Here is a 25991-nt window from a genome sequence, read left to right as displayed (position 1 = left end):
CCCAGGGGGAACCCAGCTATAACTTTTCCTCTGTTTCCTTCAAACCCCTGCATCCATCACCTCCCTTCTCTCCAAAGACCCTCGGTATGCTGCGCTTCAGAGGACAAAGACAGATTTTAAGGTCGAATTTGTTGATTCTACCTCAAAAGTGGCATCCTAAGAGCCTGGGCTGGGGGCGGCCGGTGGAGGGCTGTGAAGGGAGGCTGCCCATGAAGCGAGGGGCCGAGCGGGACAGGGAGCTGTGCCGGGCTCCGCTGTGGGGCCTGGGCGGTTTCAGGGTGCCCTGCCCGGGCTGAGGGGACCCCCCGGTCCTGCCCGGGTGCGGGGTTCCCGCCGTGCCTGGTCCCGTTCCCGCCGTGTCCGGTCCTGCCCGGGGTGCGGGGTTCCTGCCGGGCCCGGTCCCGTTCGGGGTGCGGGGTTCCCGCCGTGCCCAGGGTGCGGGGTTCCGGCCGGGCCCGGTCCCGTTCGGGGTGCGGGGTTCCCGCCGTGCCCAGGGTGCGGGGTTCCGGCCGTGTCCGGTCCCGTTCGGGATGCGGGGTTCCGGCCGTGTCCGGTCCCGTTCGGGATGCGGGGTTCCCGCCGTGCCCTGTGCCGTTCGGGGCGCGGGGTTCCCGCCGTGCCCGGTCCCGTTCGGGGTGCGGGGTTCCCGCCGTGCCCGGTCCCGTTCGGGGTGCGGGGCTCCCGCCGTGCCCGGCCCCATCCCCGCCATCCCTCACCTGCGGGCGGGCGGTGCCGGCAGGGCGCGGGGGCGGCGCGGCGGGCGGTGCCGGGAAGAGCGGCCGGGCCGGGCGGGGAGGCGCCGGAAGAGCCCATTTCCTCCGCGGGACGGGACAAAGCGGCGGGGCCGAGCGCAGCCAGGGCGGCCGCCACCATCGAGCCCAGCTCTGCCCCGGTAAAGTTGTGGCTCTCGCACTTGGAAACTTTTGAGCGCTGGGCTGGGCCGTGGGGCCGGGGCGGGGGGCGGAGGATGGGAGCGGAGCGGAGCGGGCCGCGCGTGGGGAGGGAGCCGGGCCCGGCCGGGGAGGCTGCGCTGCCCCGAGCGGCGGGGCCCGCGTGGGAGCGGGGCGGGCCCGCGGTGTTCGGGGCGGCCGAGCGCGTTCTGCCGGGGGAGCAGCGCGGCCGGGCCGCTCCCGGCGAAGTTTCGGTGCGGCGGGGCGGTGTCCAGGCCCCTCCCCGCGCGGCCGGGGCCGCCCCGGCGCCGCTCCCCGACTGCGGGCAGGGCCGGGAGCCCCCTGTGAGCCCCCTGGGAGCGCTCCGTGCCTTTCGGACCCGCGGTCTGTCCGGGCGGCGCAGCCGGAGCCTGCCCCCCTTCAGCCCCGGCCGTGCTGCTGATCCCGTACACGGACAGCCGGGAACACCCTGCCGCCCCGTCTGGCTCCGCCACGTTTTCTTACACCCACCGCTAATCCCCTCCTGTGCTGGGAGGCGAGAGCCTCTCCTTCGCTGACAGAAAGTTTCGTGTTACTTTTCCCAAACAAAAAGCAGGGAGAGCGCATCCGCTCCTGGGTTCTGTACTCCCCCTGTGTCTGCTGCCTGTGGGCCTGGGGTCCCTGGGCAGCGTGGGTCTCCCGCCTGTTATTCATTGCTCCTACCGGTTCAGAATGCCTGAAATCTTTCCGGCGGAAAGTGTGTGTTCCAGTTGCGTTTAGTGAAGGATCAGATGCGCTCAAGGCACGGCTCCCTGTCTGTGTGCCCTTGGCTGCCAGCCGGGCCCAGGAGGAGTTTTCTGACGAGGGCCATCGATCGCCCCTCGCCCTGCGAGCGCGGCCTCAGCCCGGCTCTCGGGGCTGTGACCCCCGGCGTGTCTGGGCTATCTGTATTGAACTAGTCTGGAGCTCTCTGCTGCCCTTCCCCCTTTGTTTGGCTTTGTCTATTGTTTTTTTGGGATGGGAGTTGAGCAGAAGGTGTTTTCTGGGTGCTTCAGTCACTTGTACTCTGGTTACTGGTTTCCTGTGTTTTTCCTGCACTGGGAGTGGGAGAGGCTGCACTCCTCAGTCCTGCTGGCTACAGCGGCTCTGGGGTTGTGTATTTCAGTCTCTGGGTTGGTTTGTAGGTAGGATTGTGTTGATGAAGGTGAAAGCCCAGCTCATTTTACGCTAGGTGCAGCCTTTGCTCTGTCTTGGGGCACCAAGGCCGCATTAAGCGTTTTGTTGTGCTTATTTCACCCTTCTGAATCGAAACCTGTTTAAAAGGACATACTTTGATGTTGAGTCACTGTTCATCATTTTCAAAGAAGCAGTTTCTAAAACATGAGGAAATGTTTTGACTTTTCGCAGCAGAAACAGACAAAGGTTTGGTAGGTTTTGTTTTTGGAAAGGCTTTGCCCTAACCTTTTCCATAACAAACAATGTGCCTTCATTCTTTACGGTTTTTTTTCAGCCAGCTCTAATAATAGGCCTCTGCATCGGAGATTTAAAGTTTATACAAGGTGGCCGGGGGGAGCGCAGTGGGCAGAGATTAGAAATCCTGTGCTCAAATCGATGCTTTAAAATACAAATGTAAATACTTTCCTCACAATTGATTTTCAGGGTTTGAAACATCAGCATTTCTGTGCTGATATGTGTAAGGACAGACATTAATGTGTAGCTTCTTCGTAGGGCTTCTGTTGGTCTGATAAATTTAACTGGAAGATGTAATAGAAGAGTAATTTGTGGTTTTTTTCAGCAGCATGAATATCTTTTTCTGCAGCTGTAAGATCCAGAAACTGATCTTGCAAAGGAATCCACATTAAGTAGAAATGTTTATGAGTTGGAAATACATATTTGTGGGACTTCAGGCCTACCTTGAGTTTACATCTGCTGTTACTGTTTAATTTCTAGATGACCTTTCTTATGCAGAGAATTATTTAAGATCACAGAAAGACCCAGTGGCCAAACCAGCCTGCTGGTCATAGGTGGGCTGCTCTGGAGTGAGGGCCCTCGTGGTGCTTCTGTTCACCACTTGCTGGGTTCTGATTTACTGGTGCCTCTCAGCTCTGCTGGACACCAAAGGAAACATGATGAATAAAAGAGGACTGAGTGTCACTTGGTTGGGACAGTACTTCATGGGACAGTCACTCAGCATGATGATGAGTCACAGACTGGCTTGGGTTGAAAGAGCCCTTAAAGCCCTGGTTCCACTCTGCTGCCATGGGCAGGGACCCCTTTCCTGCCCCAACCCTGCACCTGCTCCCAGCCCTCCCACCCTGGCCTTGAATGCTTCCTGGGATGGGGCTTCCTGCTGCTGTGCCTCAACTGACCTCACTCCAAAGCCTGTGCTGCTCAACTTGAGTGCTGAAAGTATGACCTTGAGGAGTGGGATCTGTTACTGCTCTGGGAATTCACCCGAACTGTTCTCCAGCTAGTCTGGAATAGCTCCATTCAGTGACTTTATAGCTCGTGTGTTGGTTAAACAGCATTGCAGCTTTAGAGAAAGTGCAGATGTTTGATAATTACTACTTTTAACTCCATACTATTTTAATCCAGCAAACGAGATTTAAAATAGAGCTACCACAAAATTGTATGCTAGCACCCTGGCTGGATGAGCTCCTCTGGAAAGACAAGCACTGAGAGTGGCCTGCTGTGTCACCAAGCAGAACTGGCTGCAGATGGATTTACTGAGGAAATTTTGCACTAGGTGCAGCCTTTGCTCTGTCTCGGGGCCCAAGGCCACATTAAGTGTTTTGTTGTACTTATTTGGTGAGGTGAAGGAGTGGCAGGAGGAATGAGGTCACTGCAACTGGAAGTGGGATTGTTCTCCATAAACTGAGACTCCTATCTGGTAGTCAGGGTGAGAATGGGTGTAACTGATTTCTGGTGTGCAGAAGGTTAGTCCAGGCAAATCTGATACTTGAATATGATTCATAATTCCTTGTGACTGATGGATTTAAAGAGCCAGCTACCTTTTCTCTCAATATGATTACATATTTTTACTTGTTAATCCCAATGTACTACAGAAAGCATCTGTTAGTCCTTTAATATGTGTTTATAAATATCTCTGGTGGAATTAGAGGAGTAACCTGTTTTTCTTCATGCTTTGTGAAGTGACAGAAATTATTCCATACACAGATCTAAACTAACACAGTTTGCAAAGTGCAATTCTCCCCTAGTCTGGAGTTCCCTTCTGATACAATTTCTCTAATTTACGAGACAACTGCTTATTAATCAGTTAGACTCCCAAGAGCCTCTTCTGAAAGGTTTTAAATTCAGGGATCAGTGCCTGTATCCTGGGCTTACCCGAAGCTCTGTGGGCAGCAGACCAAGGGCAGGGATTCTCTACCTGCTCTCAGGTGATTTCCCACCTGCAGAGCTGCCCCAGCCCAGGCAGGAGCTGGAGCTGCTGGGGCCAGGCCAGAGGAGGCTCCAGGATGATCCCAGGGATGGAGCAGCTCTGCTGGGAGGAAAGGCTGGCACAGCTGCCATTGTTCACCTGCACAGGAGAAGCTTTGGGGGGAGCTCAAAGCTCCTTCCAGGGCCTAAAGGGACTCCAAGAGAGCTGGAGAGGGACTGGGGACAAGGGATGGAGGGACAGGACAAGGGAGAATGGCTTCATGCTGCCAGAGGGCAGGGCTGGATGGGATATTGGGAAAAATTCTTGGCTGTGAGAGTGGGCAGGCCCTGGCACAGGGTGCCCAGAGCAGCTGGGGCTGCCCCTGGATCCCTGGCAGTGCCCAAGGCCAGGCTGGACATTGGGGCTGGGAGCAGCCTGGGACAGTGGGAGGTGTCCCTGCCATGCCAGGGGTGGAATGAGATGAGCTTTAAGGTCCCTCCCAAGCCAAACCATTCTCTGATAAACTCAGAGATAGAAAAACCAAACATGAGGCCAGCTATAGCTAAGGGAATAACCATTACCAAGGCAGAGAGTGGAACAGTGCCCATGAAGCCAAGCTGGAGGCCAGCTGGTTCTCTGCTAGCTCTGTTTTAGTGCATGCAGTGGCACAAGAACAGATAAATGTTGATGTTATAGCCTGAGTGAATGAAACTTCTGGTAGTCAGGGGCTTGAAGCAGACAGGGAACTGGCACCAGTGTGGCAGGTAGGATTGCACTGGGCATGGTGTGGGATCCTCAGCTTGTGGTGTGCTGTTTTTCCCAAAGAACACCCAGTTTCTCAGCAATCAGTGCCCTATTATGGAATAGATCTGCATATGACTGTATATGCTAAAGAAGAATTTCTGTGTGGAGCTGATGTGGAGCAAATGAGATTGTGGTGCAAATTAGGGTAGAAGAGGGAGTTGGTTCACCCTGTTCTAAAGTAGCCGTCAATAGCTAGTTTAAGGAAGAGGCTGAAATTAATGAGCTTGGTAGGTGGGTGGGTGCTGAAGGATCAGGAGAAGAAAAATATAATGGGATTTTTTTTACCTGGTTATTAACTGAGGGGAGATTGTAGGCCTTATAGTTCTGTCATTACCTTGTTCAGCAGAAGGTCAAGAGGACATTTAGGTAAATAATAAATTTGTGGCTTTTCACTTAAGTCAGTAGGGGTCAATGCTATCGGGAACATGTGGCCTTGGTGGCTTGTGTGGTTTTCTGTGCTCCGCCTTCCACTGCTGTTCCCACTTCTTCAAGGGCTCAGAGTTTTCATTCACTTTATTCTGGGCACTTGTAGAGGTGATATCTATGCAGATCTAAGGCTCTAGGGGGAAGATTATTTTTCTATATCTTTCTTTGGTTGATACAACCCGAGCACAGGAGATCCACTTAAATAAATGGTCTGCACAAGGGCTGCACTAGCACTGTAGCTTTACAGAGCCTCAAAGGTCAGTTGAATTTTTCATGTAAACAGGGCTGAGCTGCGTGCCTATAAAACGGTGTTTAACCTGCGTAACACTGAGCAGGTCAGCATTCATCTTGGCAAAGTGCTCTTGAGATCTCCAGCTGAAGCTATAGGTGGGTAAATGTTTTTTTTAATTGACTGGAATATTGAATTCAGAGCCTGTGTTGTTGAACAGCAGAGGACAGAGCTGTGGTGTGCTCAGAAGCAAGAAGGTGAAAGTGGGTGTGAGTGCAACTAATCAAGATGTACAAGCTGCCAGTTTTTGCCCTCTTTCTTGCAAGTATGTCCTTGTAATGTACACTTGTAAAACTAATCTCTTTTAGCATGACTTAAAGACCTAGACAGTCTCACTGCTCAATGCTGAGGAGTTGCTTCTGGCCCTGGATAATTCATGATGGGCTGTGGATGTGTGTGCAAGTGACACATCTCATAATAACTACACTTACAAACCATAGCATTCATGCCAACCAGGACCTGGTGTCCAGGTGTTTTGGAGTCTGTGCATCCTGAAATTTCAATTATTTATTGATTTCAAAGGTGAAAAGTAGAACAATGAGCTGTAAGTGGTGCACAGAGGGCTTGATGTGTTCTGATTGCTATAGCTGAGAGGTCTGTCCTGCCGTGACCCTCATCAGGAGGTTTTGGTTGTACTGGTCCCATCAACTTTTTATTAGCCTAGCCTTTGTCTAAGGCCCTAAGTTACGATCCCTTCTCTGGTCTTGGCTGAGCTGACTGGTAGCAACAGCTGAACGAGGGAGTAAAGCAGGAGCTCTGTTTGTTGCACTCTTGAGCAGCATCCTCTGGCTCATGGATGCCTTTGTGGAGTGATGAATGTGCTAGGATGGGGTTTGGTGTCTCCCTCTGGTTCTCTGGTCATAATTACCAACCCCTGCCACTTTTCTTTTTACTGATCCCTGCAATCATTTATCATCATTTATTTTCCCTCCCTCATATCCTCCCCCACCTTTTTCCTGGGTGGTGGCAGTGTGTAAAGCCATCCCTAAAAGAGAAAGCAACAGGCAGGCAGTAAAACAAGCAATAAAACCATGAGAGAAGAGCAAACAAGTAGCATTGCTTCCCTAAGGTTCTCTGCCAGGGTCCAGCAGTTCTGGAGCTTCCTGAGGCAGCAGCTGGAGCCTGGACTGGCTGTTGTGCCAATGTGCCAGGAGCCCACACGGCCTCTGGCTCTGGCAGTCCTGGCTGCAGGTGCAGAGCAGCTCTCCCATCATCGTGTTCAGCTGATGACTTCATGGCTTTTAAATTAGAAGCCTTGTGAGTTAAACAACTTCATACAAGCTACAAGTAAAATGAAAGATTTTTTTGGAATATTTCTTGAGTGAAAAGCAGGAATCTGGTTTGGCTCTGTGAGAGGCTCTGGAGTGGTTTAAATGCTTGTACAAAGTATGGCTTTGTAGTTCCTGCTGCTTCCACTCTTTGGAAGATGTGTTTAATTAGAAACCACTGCCCTTGCAGCTGGAAACACATTTCCTGAGTAATATTAAACAGTGCATCCTGAAAGTGGAGATGTAGAGAAGCCTTTTTGGACAGTGGGCACAGCCTGTGTTTGTTGCTCCATGACACTTCACTGCTGCTGGAGTCCTCAGTCACAGCCCTCTGACTTTGTACAGGTGTAGAGAAGAGTGCAGTAGGACTGTGAGCAGGGGATTTTCCCCTCTCTCCTAGCTGGGGGTTAGGGAGAAAAAATAATTACATAAAATCCAATAAGAGTAGCACAAAAAATAAAAAAGCTAGAGGGTTTATATGTTGCCAAACAGAATAATGTAGATTACTTGTGCAGGGTTCAAAGCTTATAACCTCAAGGAGAAAAAGTTAATTTCTGGTCTTTATGCATCAGTACTTTAGTGTCAGGTGTTCTCAGCTGGTTTACTTAGTTTACAGAACTGGTTAAGACAATTTGAATATGATTATTTGATTAACAGACTGTTATTGTGGGCTTAGGGAAAAGTCAGTGGCTGTCAGTGAAAGATGCAGTGTTCAGCAGAACCAGAGGCAAAGCGCTGGTGCAAAGCCAATGGAACAGGATTTTTTAGCTCATCTGGTTTTTGTTCTGTAGGTTTGTCATGTTTCCTATTCCTGGGAGTGAAAAGAAAGGGTGGAGAGAGAAAAACGTGTCTTTAATCAGATGTGAGTTCTACTTAGTAAATGGCTGTGTAACTACATTATTTTTCTTTTCCCCAACAAGACTATCTAAGCAGTGACTCCTTTTTCTCAAACCTAGTTCCTTCTTGTTGCTTCTATGGAATGTGGGTGGGACAGTGGCTTTTTTTTTTTTTTTTTAAACAGAAGTGGCTTTAATTGGTGATCTGTCTGTGAAGGCAGTGACTCAAAAGGATTCCTGCCCAGGCAGGTCATGGTTAGCTCTGGCTACCATGCACAGTGGTGCACCCTTAGTGAGCTTGTGCTTGGCAGAAGTACAGGAACTCTGGGAGGCCTCCAAAAATGCATCACACCACTGCGTTTAATTTTATTATGACTTGCCTTGCTCTCCTGGAGAGGCTGTGAGGTTCTCACCAGTCAGAGCCCCAGCGTTCCAGCGTCTGCAGCCCTGAGGGGATGGGGTGTGGGAGCATCCTGCCTTAGTGCAGGCACTGAGAGGTGCTTCCCTCCTCCAGGCCATGCTTGTGCAGCCCATTCATGGACACTCTTTCTTTTGGGGTGTGTTTTTGTGAATTTCCCCTTCCCCCTCCCAAAGTCACAGCGGGAGCTGCAAGTTGAGAGTTGTCTGCGGGTGTGTGTGATGGTGCAACTCTTCTGTCAGAGGAACTCATTGTTTATAGCTGAGAGATGCTGCTGAAGGCTGCCCTGAGCATGAAGTGAACATCTCAGCCTCGTCACCTGTGGGTATTGTTACTTTTTTCTTTAAAAAAAACCTGCTTTGTAATTTTTATCTTAGACTGACAGCGTGTTCCTGAATCAAAGTGGAAGACTGCAAAAGGATTTCTGAAGTTTTCATAGGAAACTTAGAAAACATTTTACTTTGAAGAGTCTTCACACTCGTGTTCTCCTTTTGCTTCAGTGGGTGCTTATAGTAAGTTTTGCAAAAGGAGAAAACTGGGAAACTTTTTCTATTCTTAAAACAGAGAAGTTTTCGTTACGTAGTCCTTAGTTGCTGCTATGCTGAGCATGCAACTGAGAAAGAATATAGTATTTAGTCTCTAGTAATACAAGGCTGTCCATTTGCTCCATTTTTAAGTAAATTTTCATCAATCCCCTAATTATAGGCAGTCTTTTTTATGTATTTTTTTTTTTCAGAACACATGTGTCGGCTCCCACAGCTCCATTATTTGTGGACTCCTGACAGTTTTAAATTGCTAATGAAGGTGTAGATTTCGAAGATGTGGTCAGCTAAAAGCACTGAAGGGTATTGCATAACAACATATCAATTTAGGAATGAAAATGCAGTTTGAGTGGGGTCACATTCTGGTTATTTCTGACTCTTTAGCATAAACAGCACTTTTTATTGCAGGTTGAGTGCTGAAGAAGATCAGAACAAAAATCCCTGGGTTTTCTTTTCCCTTTATTGCCAGCCATCAGTGAGGTTTTGCAGGCTAAGCAAGAATCAATTTTGCAGCTGTGGCAAATTCTTCTGCCAGCTGATAAAGTGGACTAATTTATAACAACCTTTTCCTTATTTAATGTGTAGTTGTGGCAAAAATTATCTTGTTAAAAGGTTGCCCCTTCTTGCATTCATTGTTAGCTTAAGGTTGGTAATTGGTAACCTGTGCTGGTGTAGTTTGGGGTTTGAAGAGCCTTGCTCTGAAGCCACAGCCTAGTTATTATATCTGCACTGACTGTGTGTCCCTAGGGTCTGAAATGTGTGCTGTGGTTCAGAGAGTGCCAGAAAGCTGTTCTTTAGTTCTTTCTCAGTGATTTCAGGGAAGCTTCATGGAGTTTTCTGCCTCAAGAGTGGTGGAAAGAGGCACTGAGATTGGAAGGACTCCTGGTAGTTGAATTCAAGTGGTCCAGCAGATGCACAAGACCCTTTTGGGTTCTGACCTCCTGTCTCCAGGCTGAGCCCCCTTGTTGTGTTTCAGTGTGAACCTGCAGTTTGAGCCTACAGCTTCAGTGTGAGGGATGTGGCTGAGTAAGGACTGGCTTTGGGAGGTTGAAGCTGCCATCACTGCAGGGATAAGCTCAGGAGAGATGTTGCTGTTTGCTTAAAATGCAGGTGTGGTGTCCTTCTGCATGGCCAGAGCCTTGCAGTGCTCACCCACAGAGCAGCTGAATACAGCAGGTACAGATCCCCTTGTTCTGATTTGGGAACTTATCCTTCATGGTGTTAGTGCAGGCCTTCAGCACAAAATGCACAAACATCCATGTGAAAGCAAAGTGAGTGGTTATTATTCACAACAGTAATAGCTTGCTGGTCATGGTACATCCTTTTTTTCCAAATGCCAAGTTTTGCAGCCAGAATATAAAAATTAATCTTACTGATAGAGGATATTCTCTTTTTTAGAAAGAGCATGTGTGTGTTTCAAAGCACTGTTGATTCCCTGTCAGTCTTCTTTATGGAGTTGGGATCATGCATAAGTTTGGAAACTGAAAACTGCGGAAATGAATTGAAAGTCTGGGATGAGCCAGGCTATCCATTTGAACAGCCAAGTGGGTATAAGGCTGAGTTTGGCTCCTGTATTCTTTCAGGGTGTCATCCATGAACGGGAGCCTTAGTGTGACATAAATAAGTCACTAATTGCTTGTGCTGCCTGTGATTTGTCTTCCATGCACCTCCTTTCTAGATCCTTTGTAGTAAAACAATTCTATCAGGAAGGAAACGATCAGAGCTGAACACTTGCATAACTGGAGGCAAGAAGCTGCTGTTGGCACCAGCATCTCCCAAGCAAACATCATATTTGCCATTGTGCAATCTCTGCTGGGGTCCCAGGACCAGCAGTGAAGCTGTTTGTGCACAATGTGCCTTCATCCCTTAGGCAGCAGCTGAACCTGAGTGCAGGAGTGAAAACCTGGAGGGACAGAGCTTGTTCCTGGTTCTGACTGAAGATGAATGGCCTGAATCCCCAGCACTGTGACAGTCTGGAAGCTGCTAGGAGATAGCACAGACTGCTTGGGGAGAGTGAGGCATCTTCATCTGCTGCTGTGCCCTCTGCCCACTCCCGTGTGGGCTGGGCACTGCTGCCACTGGGAAAAGGTGAGGGGCTCCCTGTGGCTGCTGGCTCTGGTTAGAGACAGCACCCATACAGGAGAGAAAACAGCCAAGAATTTCATGGATTTTTGTAGGAGCACTGGATCAGGGTTCATCTCTCAATTCAGTAGCAAGTTCTAAGTGAGTGGAGACTAGAGAAGCATTTGTTTGTTGCTGGCTGTGTCAGGCTGTCTGATGAGTGTTTCAGATGCCTCTGTGGGTCTTCTCTGCAAGAGCAGCAGAGAAAAATTTGTGAAAGCAGGTTTAGAGTCCTGGAACTGGGATGGCACTTGTGAAGAACAGGCTTATCTGAACGTGAATATTGTCTTTTTTCTTGGGTGATTACTGCAGTTTGTGGGGAAAAAACCCTAAACAAACCTGTAGCAAAGTTGAATCTACTTGAGTGGAAGGAAATTCCATCAAGGAAAACATGGTAATGGGTTTCTACAGAAGGTTGCTTTACTCAGTAAATTATTTCCCACTTCTTTTTCCATTATTTATATAGATACCACAATGGAAAGTTTAGTAAAATTGTATTCAATGAAAGCCAAGAGTTTGGGATGAGGTGGAGATGATCTTACCTTGACACCAAGCTGGACAAGGGCAGTGTATCTGCTCACACTCAGAATGTGGAGGCACTCCAAAGTTTAGAGACACTGACACAAGCAGTGCATCCCATCCCATCCCACCTGTGTCACCAAGACCTGGCTCTCATGAGACAGGTTCAACTCAAACTCATCCTGCACATACAAATAGGAGCTTTGCCACAATGTGACACCTGAATTTGTATTAATACTTCAGACTGTGAAATTCTAGCAGTAAGGATTTCTCATGAGGTAGTACCTGCATGGTGTTTATGGTGGGGGACAGGATTTGGTAGCTGAGCAGATGGAGTGTAAGGTTGAAGACTATGTTAGAAGAGTGTCTCTGTTTTTAGTTGTGTATACTTGATGTTAAATAAAACCAGCTTAAATAAAGCCTGCTTAAATCCTTCTTGAAAAGCATTGCATACACCAAACATCCTTGACTTGCAGCTATTTGGCTGCTGAGTGTTGCTTTATTTGTGGAACAGGGCAGACAAATTAATTTGGAGACTGTGAAGGGAAAAAATGGAACTTTTTATTTTATGGGTACTCCTAGTTATATGAAAAACCAGTTTTGAGTTGTCATTGGGCCATATGAAGTCCCAGCATGTGAGCTGAGTTTTACTGAAGTGTGCCTTAATCTCTTTGAAACCAAAACTGTTCTGAAGATTTGTGTTAATGGTATGTGTTAGATACCCAGCTCCTGAAGGTCTTTGCTCTCTTGTCTACCACCTTCAGCAGGGGTCAGGGATCCCTGCTGGTTGTCAGCTGGGTTGGGTATTTGGGTAACATGCCAAGCAAAAGGATTCCATTGGGAGCAAGGGGTCTGGTTCTCTTTCTGTTGGAAGATAAAGCTGGGTCATTGTGTTGTGAATCCCACCAAGTTCCATCTCCAGGAGCTGGGTGATAGAGTCATTATGCAGCACAGAGTATCTAGAGATGGTCTGGAAGCATGGTAGCAGACCAGATTATCATTCAAAATGAGTGAGACATATGAGAGAAAGAAGTTGCAAAAAACTGCAGTGAAATGTCTCTTGGTGCTTCTGGGCACACCAGCCCTGCAGAATGGGGAACAGCTGAGGAGTCCAGGAAGGATGTTCAGACAGGGAATGTCCTCCCAGGTATAAAATGTTCCTGTCCCATGTTCTGGGTTAGGCATTTTGGCTAGCTCAATGCTGGAATTCAGCATGTGGTCTGTTGTACCTGGCAAGGTCAGCTCCTCTCTGTGCCAGTCAGACCATTCCTTGAATCCTGGCTTCTCTGAGAAATACCAAGAAATCAGAGTGCAGCTAAAAGCTTTTAGAAAGCAGCCTGGCAGGAGAGATAAAATGTGAAGACTGACAGCAGATGTTATGTTAAAGGGTTTCAGGTAGCACAGGGTGGTGGGACTGAAGAACAGGAGATGGACAGTTACTTTTTGCTGTGTAACCCAAGAGATTTACCCCTGCCTGGAGGTAGGGTGACTGCAGGATGGTTTGGTACTGGGCAGATGGAATGGCCTCATTCAGTAATGTCTGAGATACAGCCAGCACTGCCTTCAGGTGTGTGTGGGAGTGCAGCCTGGAAAAACAGGACCCTGAGCACTCAGGCCTTTCTGTGATTCGTTGGGGTGCAGAGCTTGCTGTTCAAACTGTGCTCCTTCACAGGCTTTTGGAAAAGCCTTGGGTGCCTCAGGGCATTTCTGCAAAGCAGCTGCAGAGCTGCATTCCTCTGCTTGCCAATATCTAAAAATTATTGCATGCCACTATTATGGAATTATGGCATCTGAAATTATTCCTAAAACTTGAATTACCAGTTTTTGAGAACATGCAGACCTATAGTTGTGGCTTTTGGAAGGAGCACTGTGTGCATCACCCTTGGTGTGCTCCTGGCAGCCCCAGCAGCTCAGAGGTCCCTCTGCTCATCCTTCTCTCCAAGCAGGGCTGGGGCCTGCCCTGGGGGACACTTCAGAAGCAGGGCTCATCTCCATGCTGCTCCCTCCCTGTGCAGTCCCACTCCTCCATCAGGACAGGAACCTGGGAAGGGAAGTTTTGGTTACCAGCTCACTCTGAGACAGAGCTCCCTGCAGTGGCTCCTGCCTCTGCCACTGTGGGTCTGTTTGGGCAGGGAGAGGAGCAGTTGGATAGCAACAGTGGCTGGTTGAAGCAGAATGGAGACCTGTCCTTAATCTTTAGCTGTTGAGATCTTGACTGTTTGTAGAAAGCAAGCAAGAGCTGTCCAGGGGTGACTGTACTTGCAGATCATTGGCTGGAGCAGAGCTCTGAATGTGGCTCCTTTAAACCCCTGTGCTTCCCCTGCCCTCATGTCCTTGCCAGTGCCCTAAGCCCCAGGAAGACCCTGCATTACTTCTGAAATCTCTATTGCAATAATGGGCACCATCATGAACAGGAAAATAACTCAAGGGGTTTGCAGTTAAAGGGCTGGGCTGGTGAGCATGGCTGGAGGTTGGAGCTTCACATGTCTGAGCATCAGATGTGTGGGGAGGGCATTCCTGCTCCTGCAGAAGCTCTGCTTCATTCTCAGCTTTCAGTGGCTCCTGGCTCAGCTTGACTGTGGCATCCAGCTTTGCCCTGTGTTCCCACTGCAGCGGCTTTGCCAAGGGTGCCAGCTGATGGTGCCATCTCCCTTGCCATAGTGGTGTGTGTGGTGGCACAGGGAGCCAGATGGGCATCTCAGCCCACCTTGCAAAAATGGATTTCTTTCCCTTCAGCCAAATCAGTCCTTCCCCATCTGGTTAATCGCTCAGGCGTGGGGAAAGCTGTGCCAGTACGGAGGGGGTGTGATGTGCAAACGGGAATGAGTTCCTGGAGGGGTGTGGGAGGATGAACGTTGGTCCTTAAGCAGCTTTTCTGCTGCTTATGAAACCACAGGCTGGGCAACCACAACTCCCTGTGCAGTGGTGTTGTTCTATATATTCCTGCACTTGAGATTCAGCGCCGCTCACTCTTCTGCCGTGTGGTCTGTGCTGCTTTGTCCCTGAAATTAGTGGGGCTGGGGCATGGGGAGCATGTTCCATGTCAGTTGGGCTGTCCCAGCTGTCAAACCAGTGCTGCACTGCTCTGCTGCGGGTTCCTCTTGCAGAGGATGTCCTCTTTCCCTGTAGGTGTTGGAGTGGCTGCATGGGGGTTGTGGTGTGCTCTCCAGGAGCCAAGGATTGAGCACTCTGCCCCACTATCCCATGAGGTGCTTTGCTCCCTGTTCCATATTTGAATTCACTGAGGGAGAGCTTGAGCAGTCACAGGGAAGAGTCAAATTCCAGAGAACTAGAGTCACAGCCATGCTGTACCATGGCCCTGACAGTTGTCCTTTTATCCCCTAAACCCATCTCCCCCATGTGTTAGTAACCTATAGCCTGTTCCTGTGTTCTCCACAGGTTTAATTTAATTGAATAAACGTATTTATTGCAATGTACAAATGATATCCAAGCCCTTGCTGCCAAACAGGCTGTTTGATACCAAGCTTTGCTTTTTAGATAAATTTCAATAGCACTGCTGCTAAGTGGTTTTTATAGACCATTACTTTTGGCCAATTCATGAACTATCACACTAACGTGTTTTCAGATGAATTGCCTTTATTATCCTACTAATACAATTAGTGTATCTTCTCATGGTTACTTCATCCTGCACATTGTTTCTGCAAGAGGTGTAACAGCATTAACTTCATAGAAAAAGCCTTTCTTTAGAAACCTGCTGGGCTTTCCAGAGCCCTGGCTCTGTTTCTCAGAAACCACAAACGTTGTCAGTGTGTTTTTCTCAGCTTCTTACGTAGGAAGCATTTGTGCTGAGCTAATGGGGAGGGAATAAACCAGTGACATTCCTTGTGAGGGGTGGGAAGCTACCTAGGGGTGAAGGGCATTTCACAGCGTGCCCTGTGCCAGCTGTGGCACAAGCCAGTAGGTGAGTGAAATAAAAAGAGGGGGTGATTGAGAGAGAAGGTTAATTAGTGAGTTCACAGTGCTTAGTGGTTGCTATCAGAGGTAGGGGAGGACAGGAGATGACCACCTTCCACCATCCTGTGGCTCCTTGGGGGCTCTGGAGCTGGGAGCCTTGCCCTGCACCCCCTGCTTTCTTAGTGCAAACCATCAGAAGGGTTACATGTATGCCAGCCTTGGTGGGCTCATTCTAGGCTCTCTCTTTTTAAGCTTTCAGCTTTTTAAGTTTTTTTCTCCCAGCAGTTTGGGCACTTGGAGTGTGGGTGTAGTGGAGAGCTGAGTGCAGCTGGGTGAATATTCCTGCCCTGCACCTTGTGAAGTTGTACTTCAGTGTGTCAGCTTTGGCCAGCAGTGCTGGAGTGAGTTCTCAGCTCTGATGCCCGTGCTGTGGGAGCCCTGGGCTGGCTGGGGAGCAGCTCTGAGCTCCTCCAGTGCCCCAGAGCTCTCATTGTGCCCTGGGAAACAAGCAGCCCTCCTGTGCACAATTAGCTCTTGGGGTCGGGAAAGAGCAGTTGGTTGTTGGTACGTGTTGTAAACATTGTTGGTTACCAAAATTAGTGCCTTGCCTCCTGCTTTTTAAAAATAACGGGATGTTGTGCTCGTCTGGCAGCTTGGGGACATCTGGTGCTGTCAGAGCAACGTGACTGCTGAGATGCTGTGCAGGCAATGCCCTGGCCAGAGAAGATTAAAAATATCAGCAAATAAGCTTTAAAATTATCTCAACAGTAGGTGTTTAGGAAGATGGGTGGACGGAGATTTAGGAAATCTATTTATCTTCCTGACTTTTTTAAAAATAAAGAGTTACAAATGTAGGTTTAGTCTAATCTTGAATTTTGAGGTCAGCCCAAAGCAGGAAGAGCTAGAATCTATTATGTCTGAAGTGATATGAATTGGTTTTATGGATTTCCAGTACTCTAAATCCATTTTTTAAACTGAAATTATTGTTCACTTTATTCTTTTGTTGTAATGTGCAGCATCATAGTGTTAATCCAGTGATTTGTTGTAGTTCCTTATTTTTAGTTCTATTTTTTTAGGCTGCTGGTCTCAACAGCAGAGCTATTTTAGTAGTTTCACTCAACTTTTCCCATAAGTATGTTTGCTGTTCCGTTGGGATGTTGATATAAAACTGTAACGGAAAGGAACGGCTCAGTGACAGCTTTGAACAGATCTCTTCATGCAAATCTGCTTTTCCCTCCTATGCAAATGTTAAGGAGAAGTGTAATAGATATGTAAGCTGTTAAGTATGAACCAGCTGGATTTTCTGGCTTTGTGAGGCTTATATTCACTCCTTTACCTTTGTATTCCCCAAAGGTGAACTGGGTGAAGGGGGCGGGAGTGTGGGTTGGGTTAAACCTGGCTGCTGCTTTGCCAGGGCCTTTGGGCAGTGACTGGTGGAGCTGGGGAGCTGGGCAGCACCCAGAGCTGCTGGAGTCAGGGCTCCCTTCTGCTCCCCCAGGCCTTGGGCTGTGTCTGGGAGCTGGCCCTGGGAGGGAGGGGGTGCAGACTGGGCAGGGGCACCCAGATTCATGGGCAAAGTGCCCCCACTGCCTGTGGTGCTTCTTCATTGCTCAGGGAGCGCCAGTGAGTGGCCCAGGCACTGCTGGTCTTGTCATTGCTCTGATGAAACAGTGTGCCTTTGGGTAGGTTTGTGTGTGGGTTTATTTGCTTTTGGTTTTATTTTCTAACCAAAATGTGCAGGTAATATCTGTATATTGTAATAACATTTTCTCAAACTCATACCATTTGAATCAAAGCTGATGTTTCTGGAGATGCTGTAACTTCCACTTACACTAAGTGGATGTTTTGTGCTTAACAGGCTGCATTTTAATTTATTTTTAACATGCATTAACAATAAAAAATTGTATTAATGTAGCTCTTTTCTTCTGGCAGAAATGACTGCTGTCACTGCAGCCAACGTGAACTTCAAATGGGACCCCAAAAGCCTGGAGATAAGGACACTGGCAGTTGAAAGGCTGCTCGAGCCTCTTGTTACACAGGTAGGAACAAGATGGGACAAAAAACCCAGTCATAAACATGATTGCCGGTTTTGGTGTTTAATTAACTCGCAAAGCTTAAATTCTCGGTGTACAAACTAAAAAGAAAAAAGTTTACAAGCAGTTTCTTTGCTCAGTTTCATTGCTCAGTTTACATGGCCATGAGTCCAGGGAGACTGTGCTGCTTCAGCACCTGATAAGACACAGTAGTTACTAACAGGCATTTCTGCACTTCTGATTGAAATAATGTTCCATGCCTATACTTTGTGCTGCATTTGTGAATAAAAGCTTCTTTCTGTGTGGTATACATGCTGCAGTGGAAAGCACTGAAGAGCACAGGAAGGCTGGAGTAAGTCTTGTAAATGGGAGTTGTGTGTATTGGGTGTTTTGGAAATTCTTGGAAGAGACTTTCTAGGAGGTCTGGAAGAGAAGGTACACAAGAGACAGTTCACTTGTTGTCTTCAGCATTGTTTTCCTGGAATGTGAAATTTCTGAAATGACAGAACGAGCTGGACACAATTCCTCCTAAGTACATATGGGAATGATCAAATTTTGTTTCCAGTATTATCCCCTTTAGTCACCAAGCTGCTGTCTGTACCTGTGACTTGTTCCCTCTGGGTCCTCAAGTGGGCAGTTATCCAACTGATGAGGCTTTTTAGCTGAAGTTACTGATGGAGTCTTTGCTTAAGAGAAATGATCTTAATTTGGCAAACTTAACTGAGCAAACTTGTTCACAGGACCTTTTTCACCCAGTGCAGTGTCTGTGACTTAGTCCTCAAGGAATAAGCACAACAGGCTGTACTGGCAATCCCCTGAATGATGTGACTGGCAAAATACAGAGGGAACTGGAGCAAATTGCCTTGTTGCAACTTGTTCTTTATTTGTAGAACACGATGAACTGAGAGTACCCAGTACAAATGCTCCCCATTAACCAACCACGATATTCCCAGCTGAAGGCTTTCCCTCTCTGCATCAGCCAGCTGGGAAGATGGATTCAGCTCTGAGGACCTTTATGTCAGCAGTCCTTGGGCTTTCCAGAGTAGTAATTTTTTTAGTGTTGTAATTTAATGTCCCTCTGTAGCAGCTTTGTGTGCATTTTCCAAGGCTTTCCAAAAGGGAGAGGAAAGAATAAGGCAAATAGAAGAAGGGTGTGTGGATATTGTGACATAAAGGGGATGGATCCTGATCCTGAGCTCAGGGAGTACCTGGCCTCTGGTGATGACTCTGCTCCCTCCAGGGTTTCAGTCTAAGATGGACAGCTTGGAAATATTTGTTGATTGCAGGATGATTGTGAGAGTTCAGTTGGGGTTTTTTTAAGGAAATAATGAGCTGTACCAAGTTCTTTGCTCTGCTTTCAGCCCTTTGGCTATAGCACTGTTTGGACTGCAAAGATACTGTGTCTCTGCATTTCTACTGGCACAGACTTCAATCTTGTCTGGGATCTCTTATGACTGGAGAGTTATCCCAAACTAATTATCCCCACCTTGGTTTCTTTTATGTGGTGCCAAAGAGCTCTAGCCTGTTACTAAGACTGCAGTTTATCAAAAATACAAATAGATCTCCATTCTTAAAGTCAACTTTTGAGGAGTGCTGCTTGTAAGAGAAATCTTTGAGCTGTTTAGTTGCATTTATTTTGCTCATCTAAAGAATCAAGAAGCACGGTAGTGTTTAAATGTGAAAAAACAGTCATTAGGTTAACTTCTGGAGCTGGCAATAGTGCAGCTATTAGCAATACACTGTCTAGAAAAAAAGTACATGTGGCCTTACTATCAAATGGCTAAACATTAAATTTGCTGTCGGGTTTTTTCCCTTCCATCTATTCCTTTAGGTAACAACACTGGTTAACACCAGCAACAAGGGCCCCTCCAATAAAAAGCGAGGCCGTTCTAAAAAGGCTCATGTCTTGGCTGCTTCAGTTGAACAAGCAACAGAGAATTTCCTGGAGAAAGGAGATAAAATTGCAAAGGAGAGCCAGTTCCTGAAGGAGGAGCTGGTGGCAGCTGTGGAAGATGTTCGCAAGCAAGGTAAGAGTGTGGATCTGGTGGCCTCTCAATCTGTGGCTCTTCAGAGCATTCCCATTTCCCTTTGCTGCTCTTTCTAATGACTGTGCCTCTCAACTTGTGGGTTCTCAGCTTGCCTGGCTGGCATCCCTGAGCAGTAATGTAACTGGATAGGTCTGGAAACTGGATGGCCCAAGCAGAGATTAAGAAGAGAAGCAGAAGGGCTAATTCTTTGATGAGCATTTAAAAACTTCAGTTTAGGCTCAAAAGTGAATGTGCTCCCTGCAGCTCTGAATTTTATGGAACTACATCTGAAATATGTCAATAACTTCTTCAATATCTGACTGTATACAGACCAGCACTGTAGGAGGAAGAGCCAAGTGTTGACTCAACAAAGATGTGTTTCTTTGAATATGTAAAATGTAAACAACACCAAACAGAATGTGAAGACCTTGATTAGATATTCCAGGCTTCCTTCCTCACATCTAATGTTGATTTTTATAATTTTCTTTTTTACTTTCTTGGAGCAGACCTGCAAGAAAAGCCTATGGAGCTGACTTACTCTAAAATATGCACTAGTAAATATTGTTGCTCATAAATCATTTATCATTCTTCCAGTCATGAGTCTTTTCTATGCTTCAGTGAAACCCAGTCAACTGGTATTAATGGTGACGGCTGCTGCTGCAAAAAGGGGAAAACTCATTAGCATTAATTACTTGTTTGTAGCTGAAGTTGCAGAGTGGTGAAATATTAGTTGGAAATGGTTCTAAGTTCTGGATGAGGCTGGCTGATAGACCAAAGAAAGATCAAGGTAAGAAGGCTGCAATATAAGGGGCTAATTGAGTTGGCTTAATTTAACAACAACAAACAGCAGGAGAGCTCCCTTTGACTCCAGGCTTTAATTGCTGGTGCTCGACTGCTGCTCAGTTGAGAGTTTGTGCTCATCTGTGGGTGCCTCCAAATGGCTCAGTGGTGCTGGTGAGAGAGGGAACTCTGCTCAGCCCTTGGGACTGAGAACTTCCCTGAGCTGCATTGTAGCTGAATATTGCAGAGAGAGGCTGAGGGGAAGAGACTGATAAAAACCTTCCAGATGACCCTTTCCCATGTTTCTTGGTTCTGAGACTGCACATAGGCTTGATGCCAAAACCTCCTTGCTCTGTTGGCTTTGACAGAGGAGGTGAAGCTCATAAATGAGAGGTGCTGGAGTGAAATAACTTCCCATCTTAATGTTGCTTCACTTCTTCCTCCCTTTTTGCTATTTGCAGCTTGTGTGGATTCTGTGCCTGTTTCCTCAGGCTGGTGGGTCAATCTCCTGGACACAGGTGGTGCCCACCATCCTCTGTGGGGACACCATTGCAACACAGCCCAGGGTCAGAGCTGTGCCCCATCATGGGGTCAGGTTTAGCAGAGCAGCTTTTGGTGAGGAAATTCAAAGTCAAACCAGCCTTTGAGGAAAGGAGAAGCAAGTGGTAAAAATGAGCTAGAACAGAGGGGAGGGTTATTGCTGCCAGTGCCCAGGAGGATTGCAGTTCTCAGCAGTGCTAGTAACAGCAGGGAGATACAACCTCCCAAGGCATGTGGTTGTGCACACTCTGTGCACATCAGGAGCCTCCCCATATTGTGTCAGACCAGTTGAATCTGTGAACTGGAGAAACAAGGAAAGTGGGATGCAAAGCTTGTACGTGTGCTCAGCAAATATTTTGCAAAAAGGGCATGAGTGGAGAGGAGAATTTGGGTGTTGTGGTCAGCAGCAGGATGATGATGAGCTGGCAGTGGGATTATGGATATAGAGCACAATTAATCTTCAGTGGAGGACAGGAAAATAGCATTAATAATGCCTCTATTTAGAGTAGGGAGTGGTTTAGTTACCATAATAAAAAAAGATGAATGAATGTAGACAGGGATTATGAAGATGATTAGGACAATAGATAACTTGTCTCATCAGAGAAAATTAAAAAAAATTTTTTTAGCCTAGCGAGCAGAAGATTGAGAGAGTACATGATTTTAGTGAGCATGCTTGTTCATAAAATCCCATTTGTTGGGGGTAAAAACAAAGAACTGAAAAGAGCTATTTTGAATGAATAATAGCATGGCTGCCTACTAAATCAATGTAAGTGGATCTTCAAAGTCTTCTTGTTTTTTACAATGGAAGAATAAATTACAGCAAGCACGTTAAAGAAATATCTTACAGTAAGATTCCTGGCCCTTTAAAGCTTTGTACTTTTGATTCCTTATAAAGTAATGAGGGTTTTGAGCAGAAAAGTGGAGATAAGGAATCAAAGTGTTCTTCAAAATAGATCCTGCTGTGGTTATTGAAAAGACTTAGTATTTGGAAAGCATTTGATGTGAACATCTTGAATTTCGGCATTGCTGTAGTGTTTGTTGAAGGCATTTCTGCCATCAGAGGTTTGCTGGGTAACAGAAGGTGCAGCACTGGTCCTGCCCAGCTCCTCTGGTGCTGTTGGGAGGGGTTTTGGGAGCTTCAGCCAGTCCCTTACCCAGGTACTTGGCACTGAGGCAGCTTCCAAACTGGGCTCAAGAAGGAGATTTCTTTTGGGTCAGACTGGCAAGGCTGTTCCTGGTTCCCTGGAATGCTGATGGCTACAGCTCTCTGTCTCTGCATGTGAGCATGGGGATCCAGGGAATTCCTGTTGTTGTCTTCTATGGCAACTTTACATAACAGACTAAAAATTAACACTTAACATTGAAAAGTCTAAGCAAGTGTTTAGGGTTTGAGGTAAGAGAAGGAATGAAGGCTTGGATGGTTCAGGTTGCAAGTGCAGGGGAATGAACCAACTGATTCAGCTCTGTGTTCTTCTGCTTGGTTCTTCTAAGTGAAGGGTTCTTCAAAACTGAACAGTGAGATGAATTATGAAAGGGGAAAACAGTTTCTTCAATGTACATCATGGAGGATGTCTGGCTTAAGGATTTCCAAGGAGCAGGAGGAGGCTAGTTGTGGAACATCTTGAAGTTAAATACTGAATTCTTCTTGGAAAATTCAACTTCAGAATTCTGTTGTGACCAGTTAGCTAAATTTCTTAGAAAGGTACAATGAGTTCAGTTGGTTTCCTGCAACAAAGCTTTAGGAGTGTGCCACTTTGAAAAGCCATACCCTGAGGGAGCTCTGAGGTGGCTGTTGGCAAACTGTAGAAGTGTTGTAGGCAGTGTATGGATTTGATTGAAGGCAAGATTAAGGAATTATCAGAAGCTTTTGTTGCCATGAGTATCAACTCCTGTGTTGATATGGCAAAAATTGGTGTGGGAGCAGAGTTAATGGTGCTGCCTGGAAGTGTTGTCACACCCTGTGGGCATGGGGGAAAGAGACTAGAAAACGGGAATTTTCTTTTGATGGATTGGAGTCTGACCATTTCTGAAACGGGCTTTGTTCCATTAGATTGAAGTGAATTCTTGGTGCTTTATTGACATGATCACAAGATGGCTACTGTTGCCTCTTCTTTTCTCAACTCTGTTTTATTTTCTTTCCCTTCTAATATCTAATGAAGATCTAAGGTTGTATTAGAAAAACAGACTACTCATGCAAGATTTTGTACCAGCTTTATAATCCAAGTCTCACAGTTGAAATCTTCTCCACTGTGTTACTTTAACTCTTAAAATCTTTCTTCCAGAGTGGTTGTGTTACCTGTGTTCAGTGTTGAAAAAGGGAAGATTGTGCTGGATCCCCTTGGAATTGCTGATGTGCACACACTATGCAGTTCCTGCATATTGAGGCCAGGCCAGAGTGCTCTCTTGCCCTTTGAATCCAGCTAAAAGAGCTACCCCAGGGTGCTTTCCCTTTATAAAAGAAGCCTGAAAGTCAACTTCCCTTAATTGGCAGAAATGTATATATATGCAACAACTTTAAATATAATCTGCTTTTAATTTTGGGAAGCTGGTTATCTTTTGACACCCTGACAAGCTGTTTGAAACTCACTAAATCTTTAAAAATCTCATGTTAAAATAAAAGGGAATAGCATTTTATTTTAGGACTGGCTTGAAAGGTTGCAATTTAAGAGCTGGGTAGAGGATAATTTTGGCTTTTAACTTTGTTAGCAATTTCTGCGATTCACGTGAAGAAATAGCCTCTTCAATAAGTTGTTTTAAATAGAAAATAAATGAAAACAATTATTTGGGAATTGAAAATGTGGTTATTTTGTATAGAAGTAAATAAGGAAGGAAAAATTTGTACTCTCTTTTGGTTCTGGCATATCACAGAATGGCCTGGATTGGAAGGGACCTTAAATCCACCCAGTCCCACCCCCTTCCACTATCCCAGGGTGCCCCAAGCCCCAGTGTCCAACCTGGCCTTGGATATTCCAGGGATCCAGGGGCAGCCACAGCTGCTCTGGGCACCCTGTGCCAGGGCCTGCCCACCCTCCCAGGGAGGAATTCCCTCCCAATATCTCATCTAACCCTACTCTGTTTGAAGCCATTCCCTTTTATTGTGTTGCTTCATGCTTTTGTAAATATATATCCTTAAATCCTGAGGTTGTCACTGTATTTCATACTTGTGGTGATGACTTTTATTATTAGCCTGTTCCAGAAGGAATAAAGAAAGGCTCATGTCAGCTGTGTTGGGGTTTTGTAATCTCCTGGCTGTTTGAAGCTCACAGCATTGGTGGTACATCATCCCTCACCCACCTGGAAATCTGGAGTTCTTAACCCATGTTAAAGTAATGAGTTGTGTTCCCCAGAGCTGGGTAGGGGATACCTTTGGGTTGATACTCAGAGCTGGCCTGTACTTGGACAGAAGCTCTTTTGCTGTGTCCCAGTACAGAAGTAGCATATTTTTATCTTAAAATGTTATGTGGCACTTTTGGTTGTATTATTTAAGATGATAGAAGGGTGTTACATAGGGGGGAGCATTTGAACAAAGTTGAGTATCTTGGTGTGGTTGCTTGGGCAGGCTGGCAGCTGTGCTTGGGCTGAATTTAGCTGTGAAGGTGTAGAGTGCCTGGGTGGGGAGAACTTCCTGGGAAGATATTATGTATGGGCATGGTTAACCCCAGGCTCTCCAGCTGTTGGCATTTCTGAGCAGTTAAAAGTAAGCTGTTAAATAAGTGGAGCCTCCTGGGACTGCATCAGGCAGAGATTTTGGTGCAGCCCTTGCCCTGTTTGGTGTGGGGGGCTCCATGGGACTCACTGTCAGCTGTCACTTGTCAAGCGCTGGTGGAGGGTTTTTAGTCTCATCTGAGACAGGCTATTTTTATTTTGGCATTTGGCCACGTGGACACTTTCTCATACAGGTTTTTGGGAAGCCTCTGAAACAGCACCTAGCATCTGCTTTCTGGTCATCTCTTGCTGCCTGCAAATCCCTGACCCTGAGGCCCTACCATTTTCTAAACTAAGTCCTAGCTGTTCTCTCAGGGATTTCTCAGATGTAGAGAGATCCAAGGATAACAATGTGGATTCCAAAACTTACTGTTGTGTAGGAACTGTGGTGCTGGAAGCTGGCCCAAAAAGTGAGGTAGAAATCCAAAATTTACTCCTCTGATTATATGCAGGCATTACTTTCATGCTTTGTGAATGCCTTCTGGAGGAATTGCTCTAGCTGTGCAAAGTGGCCTTTGCTTTTCATAGTTAACCAATGGCATTGTTAGCATCTGAAACCCAAATTCTTTGCTCCTGCAGCAGATGCAGCCCCACAGGCTATGAAATGTTGAAGCGTTTTACGAAGCGCTGCCTGGCTTTGAATTCCAACCAGGGCATATCCAGCCAGGTCATCGCTCCGAGTTGTTTACGGTCCCAGGAGCTGTGGCAGCTCACTGTATCTTTACAGGGCTTTCTGCTGCTTTCTGCTTAACTCCTACACGCACACAAATCAAAGCTTTTGCTCAGACTTTGAAGGCGTCGGAGCTTGGGAAATAACTGCAGCCCTGCAAAGGCGTGCTGAATTCACCTCTCTAGAGAATTCTGGCACACTGAAACACCTGTACAAATGGAAATAAGGACCAAAGGGTGATTTCCCAGCCCTCCCTCCCTGTGTGAACCCCTCTGCACAAACCCCTCTGCCCCAATGCTGTGCAGTAGCTGTACTCAGAGGTAGCCGCACGCAGCATTAACTGTCAGCCGTATGTCACAAAGGTTTTGTTTTAGAGACTCAGGTTGGCTTAGGAGCCTTTCCAGCGGCTGATGGATGCTGTGTGATGCTGAAGGCAGCCCCTGCTGTGTCCCCATGCAGGTGACCTGATGAAGAGCGCCTCGGGGGAGTTTGCAGATGACCCCTGCTCGTCGGTGAAGCGCGGGAACATGGTGCGGGCGGCGCGCGCCCTGCTCTCCGCCGTCACCCGCCTGCTCATCCTGGCTGACATGGCCGACGTCTACAAGCTGCTCGTGCAGCTCAAAGTTGTAAGTGTGGGTTACACCTGCTCTGCCAGGTGCCCACTCTGTGTGTGGCCCCGTGGGGCCTGCACTGGCAGCAGCTTCCTTCTGCAGTGGGGGGCTCTGGGGGTTTTCCCTCTCAGCAGAATGTGGGGAGGGTCTGGGGGTTTTTGCTCTCAGCAGAATGTGTGCAGTGGGTGTGTGTCACTCACTTTTGTACTCACTGTCAGTAGCTTTTGACATTGAGCTGC

General features: G+C 47.1%; 1 protein-coding gene across 1 annotated transcript in view; it reads left to right on the top strand.

Moving 5' to 3' along the window:
* The first annotated feature begins 798 nt into the window (after window positions 1–798).
* The window catches only part of CTNNA1 (catenin alpha 1), a 117505-nt gene continuing 92312 nt past the window's right edge, over window positions 799–25991 (top strand). The window contains exons 1-4 of the mRNA XM_058034509.1: window positions 799–892; window positions 17319–17425; window positions 19251–19446; window positions 25601–25767. Coding sequence (XP_057890492.1) covers window positions 17321–17425; window positions 19251–19446; window positions 25601–25767 — 468 coding nt within the window. The 5' untranslated portion in view covers window positions 799–892; window positions 17319–17320. The remainder of the gene's footprint in view (window positions 893–17318; window positions 17426–19250; window positions 19447–25600; window positions 25768–25991) is intronic.

The sequence above is a fragment of the Melospiza georgiana genome, chromosome 15 (genome assembly GCF_028018845.1).
Source record: "Melospiza georgiana isolate bMelGeo1 chromosome 15, bMelGeo1.pri, whole genome shotgun sequence".
Lineage (NCBI taxonomy): Eukaryota > Metazoa > Chordata > Aves > Passeriformes > Passerellidae > Melospiza > Melospiza georgiana.
This window is presented reverse-complemented; position numbering and strand designations above follow the sequence as displayed.